Genomic DNA, 5,000 nt, shown 5'->3' with positions numbered 1-5,000 from the left:
CGGGTATGGATAATAACAATAAATATAAATAACATAAATAACAATAACACTTTTAAAAACAGAGTTCAAATAAAAGCAAACAGCATACCCATAACATGAATTAAAACAAGTAAAACAGGTATGGATGGGCCCTGCGGATTTAAACACCACCTTGATGTGCTGTAGGTACTAAAGATGTACCAGCAAAGGTTCTACATGACATCATCATCATCATTATCCAACAGAGGAAGATCATTACTAGGCTTATTATAAGAGACTGGAGTCTAACTAGTTACTATCAAATATTAACTATTAAGATGCTAAAAACATGTTGAGTGGAGTTGAACAGGAATTAATCAGTATTCTCTGAAAGATTAATCATATTGAAGAGACATTTTCGGTTCTCTCCGTAGTTCCAGAAAACCCAGAAGAACCCTCTGATGAAAGCAAGGTCACTGAATCACTAAACATCATTAGTATTAGTACTGCTAATTAACAAAAACACTGAACTAACCAGCAGGACCAAGACCAGGTTTCACTGCCTGGTCTTAACAGACTCACTACCAGACAAGCTGGTCTGGGATCAGATTAAAGGAATAGTTCACCCAAAAATGAAAATCCAGTCATCTACTCACCCCCATGCCAGTAGAAACTCTGTAAAGTTTGTTAGTCCACACAACAGTCCCGGAGATCCCTGGAAGAACTACGTTGCCGCATTCTCCAAAACTGAAGCTGCTGGAGAACTGTCTGCAGACTTCAAAAAATAACGGAAAATAACCATAAAATGTCTCCATGCAGCTCTCACAGCATAATCCAAGTCTCCCTTACAGACTTCGGAGGGAACAAAAGCCTGACTGAAATATTTCAAATAAATTATTATCTGTCAGATGAGCCACTAATTGTTTAAAAACTACTTTTTCTAAAATCTGTGAGTTTTGAGACAGGCCTGAAGTTATTCAGAGTGGAGGGATCTAAACTGGGTTTTTTAAGGAGAGATTCGACTAGAGCAGTTTTACAATAAGCAGGGACAGAACCAGAGAAAAGAGAGCTATTTACAACAGATAACATGAAAAGACCAACAGTAGGCAGAGTCTTCAGTAGTCTGGTACATCCAAGGGGAAAGCAGACGACTTTATGTGCTTAACACTTTCATTATGTAAAGATAGAGACACTGACTTCAAAGAACTGAAGGTTACAACATCAAATGTTCTGTGAGTGAAGGATCAGGTTTGCTTTCAATTTGTTCAGTAAAAAATCTTTTAAACTGTTTGTAGAGGTCAGGTGATTACTACAACTACTATTACTACAACTACTGCTACTATTACTACAACTACTATTACTACAACTACTGCTACTATTACTACAACTACTGCTACTATTACTACAACTACTATTACTACAACTACTGCTACTATTACTACAACTATTGCTACGATTACTACAACTACTATTACTGCAACTACTGCTACTATTACTACAACTACTATTACTACAACTACTGCTACTATTACTACAACTACTATTACTACAACTACTATTACTACAACTACTGTTACTATTACTACAACTACTGCTACGATTACTACAACTACTATTACTGCAACTACTATTACTACAACTACTGCTACTATTACTACAACTACTGCTACTATTACTACAACTACTATTACTACAACTACTGCTACTATTACTACAACTATTGCTACGATTACTACAACTACTATTACTGCAACTACTGCTACTATTACTACAACTACTATTACTACAACTACTATTACTATTACTACAACTTCTATTACTGCAACTACTATTACTACAACTACTGCTACTATTACTACAACTACTATTACTGCAACTACTATTACTACAACTACTATTACTACAACTACTGCTACTATTACTAAAACTACTATTACTGCAACTGCTATTACTACAACTACTATTAGTACAACTACTGCTACTATTACTACAACTACTATTATTGCAGCTACTATGACTACAACTACTACTACTATGACTACAACTACTATTACTGCTACTTCTATTACTACAACTACTATTACTACAACTACTGCTACTATTACTACAGCTACTATTACTACAACTACTATTACTGCAACTACTATTACTACAACTACTGCTACTATTACTACAACTACTATTACTACAACTACTGTTACTGCAACTTCTATTACTACAACTACTGCTACTATTACTACAACGACTATTACTGCAACTACTGCTACTATTACTACAACGACTATTACTACAACTACTGCTACTATTACTACAACTACTATTACTACAACTACTATTACTGCAACTACTATTACTACAACTACTGCTACTATTACTACAACTACTATTACTGCAACTACTATTACTACAACTACTGCTACTATTACTACAACGACTATTACTGCAACTACTGCTACTATTACTACGACTATTACTGCAACTACTATTACTACAACTACTGCTACTATTACTACAACTACTATTACTGCAACTACTGCTACTATGACTACAACTACTATTACCGCAACTACTATTACTACAACTACTATTACTACAACTACTGCTACTATGACTACAACTACTATTACCGCAACTACTATTACTACAACTACTGCTACTATGACTACAACTACTATTACTGCAACTACTATTACTACAACTACTGCTACTATTACTACAACTACTGCTACTATTACTACAACGACTATTACTGCAACTACTATTACTACAACTACTGCTACTATTGCTGCAACTACTATTACTACAACTACTATTATTACAACTACTGCTACTATTACTACTGCTACTATTACTACAACTACTATTACTGCAACTACTATTACTACAACTACTGCTACTATTACTACAACTACTATTACTGCAACTACTATTACTACAACTACTGCTACTATTACTACAACGACTATTACTGAAACTACTATTACTACAACTACTATTACTGCAACTACTGCTACTATTACTACAATGACTATTACTACAAATACTATTACTGCAACTACTATTACTACAACTACTGCTACTATTACTACTGCTACTATTACTACAACTACTATTACTGCAACTACTATTACTACAACTACTGCTACTATGACTACAACTGCTATTACTGCAACTACTATTACTACAACTACTGCTACTATTACTACAGCTACTATAACTACTTCACCGACTACTACTGCTGCTACTACTACTACTGCTACTACTGCTGCTACTACTACTGCTACTACTTTTACTACTACTGCTACTGCTACTATTACTACTACTGCTACTCCTACTACTGCTACTAGGCTACTGCTGCTGCTACTACTACTACTACTACTACTACTACTACTACTACTACTACTACTACTACTACTACTACTACTACTACTACTGCTACTACTATAACAACTACTGCTACTACTATTACTGCTGCTAGGCTACTACTGCTGCTGCTGCTACTACTACTACTGCTACTACTACTACTACAACAACTATTACTGCTACTGCTTGTCTACTACTATTACCACCACTACTGCTAATATTACTATTACTACTGCTACTACTACTACTGGTCTACTGCTACTACAGTGAATCTGACGGATTCAGCAGCAGGTCTCCTTCTGTCTTATGTGATGTTGTTGACCTTGACTCCTGCTCTGTTTTTCTGTTGTTGACCTTGACTCCTGACCTGCTCTGTTTCTCTGTGCAGATGAAGGTCAGAATGGCGACTCTCCTGGCGGCACAGGTCAGTTTATCCATCAGTTTTTAACCTAGAATGACACTGTTTCTGCTGGCTCTCCACATGATAAGAGTAGTGATATACTTTGTTGGGGCTATATTCATTTTTCGGTCCCAGCAGGAGAGACTGCATTTATCTTCTAGTCAAGTCAAGTCAAGTTTATTTATATAGCCCTTTGTCACAAGCATGTCTCAGAGGACTTTACAGAGAATGTGTCCAGCTAGGTCTAACTAAACACAATCAATGGTGAACAAAGTTATGTAAGACAAACATAGCAAACAAAAAAAACACAGGTAGGCAAGAGCAGATTTAGCAAGACAAAACAAACTACCTAATCTATTAAACACAATCAATGGTGAACAAAGTTATGTATTATCTTCTGGTTGATGAGAATATTACTATATAGAATATTGCTATATTTCAGTGAGCCTGGATAGTTTAAGTAAAGGCAGATGCTGATGCGCGAATAATGTTTCTAATCCTCAGATGCAGACAGCAACGATGCTACAGACTCAGACACTGACTCAGATACTGACTCAGATACTGACAGTGACGCTGACCAAGGTGCTGACTCAGACCCAGATACTGACAGTGATTCTGATACAGACAGTGACTCAGATACTGACAGTGACTCTGCCCAAGACACCGATACAGACACGGCAGAGGAGATTTCAGACAGCAACACTGAGGCCGACATCGAGGAAGAGGACGAAGATAATGCTGAAGATGACAAGGACGACGAAGACAGTGAGGAAAATGAGGAAGAGGAAGGCAAGAGTGATGAGCTAAATGAGGGAGATGAGGCAGGGACTGAGGAGTCAGAAGAGGGGGAGAAGGACATGGAGGAGGGAGAAGACACAGGGGAGCAGGAGGAGGAGGATGAGGAAGAGAGTGTTGAGGAAGGAAGTCCTGTAACAGAGGAGGAGGTGGTGGCAGAGGAGGATGAGGAGTCAGAGGAGGAGGAGGAGCCAGAGGAGGAGGAGAAATTAGTGGAGGAGGAGGAGGATGATGACAGCAAGACAGACAAGAGTGAGGAGAAAGATGACAGCGAGCTAGAGGAGGAGATGGAGGAGGAGCTGGAGAAGGAGCTGGATGCAGAAGATGTGGAGGAGGGAGAGGAGGAGAGCGAAACCACCAGTGAGGAAGACGAGGAGACTCAGGACAAGGATGAGACCAGTGATAAGGACAGTGATGACAGTACTGACAGTACTGACAGTGACTCTGACAGCGTTGACAGTACTGACAGCACTGACAGCCTTGA

The 5,000-nt window shown here is 38.1% G+C and overlaps 1 protein-coding gene across 1 annotated transcript in view; it reads left to right on the top strand.

Annotated features, from left to right (window-relative positions):
* LOC139640801 (clumping factor A-like) overlaps positions 1-5,000 on the top strand; it is a gene marked incomplete at its 5' end in the record, with an annotated part of 10,662 nt that overhangs the window by 2,344 nt on the left and 3,318 nt on the right. Inside the window, 2 exons of the mRNA XM_071514974.1 lie at positions 3,710-3,745; positions 4,226-5,000. The exon at positions 4,226-5,000 is cut by the window's right edge and continues 200 nt beyond it. Coding sequence (XP_071371075.1) covers positions 3,710-3,745; positions 4,226-5,000 — 811 coding nt within the window. The remainder of the gene's footprint in view (positions 1-3,709; positions 3,746-4,225) is intronic.

This window comes from Centroberyx affinis, unplaced genomic scaffold (assembly GCF_046629955.1).
Source record: "Centroberyx affinis isolate AG114_WGS23_722 - 3 ecotype Tasmania unplaced genomic scaffold, CSIRO-AGI_Caff_v1 ptg010760l_1, whole genome shotgun sequence".
NCBI classification, from domain to species: domain Eukaryota; kingdom Metazoa; phylum Chordata; class Actinopteri; order Beryciformes; family Berycidae; genus Centroberyx; species Centroberyx affinis.
The sequence above is the reverse complement of the archived record's forward strand: the minus strand, read 5'-3'. Positions and strand labels throughout refer to the sequence as shown.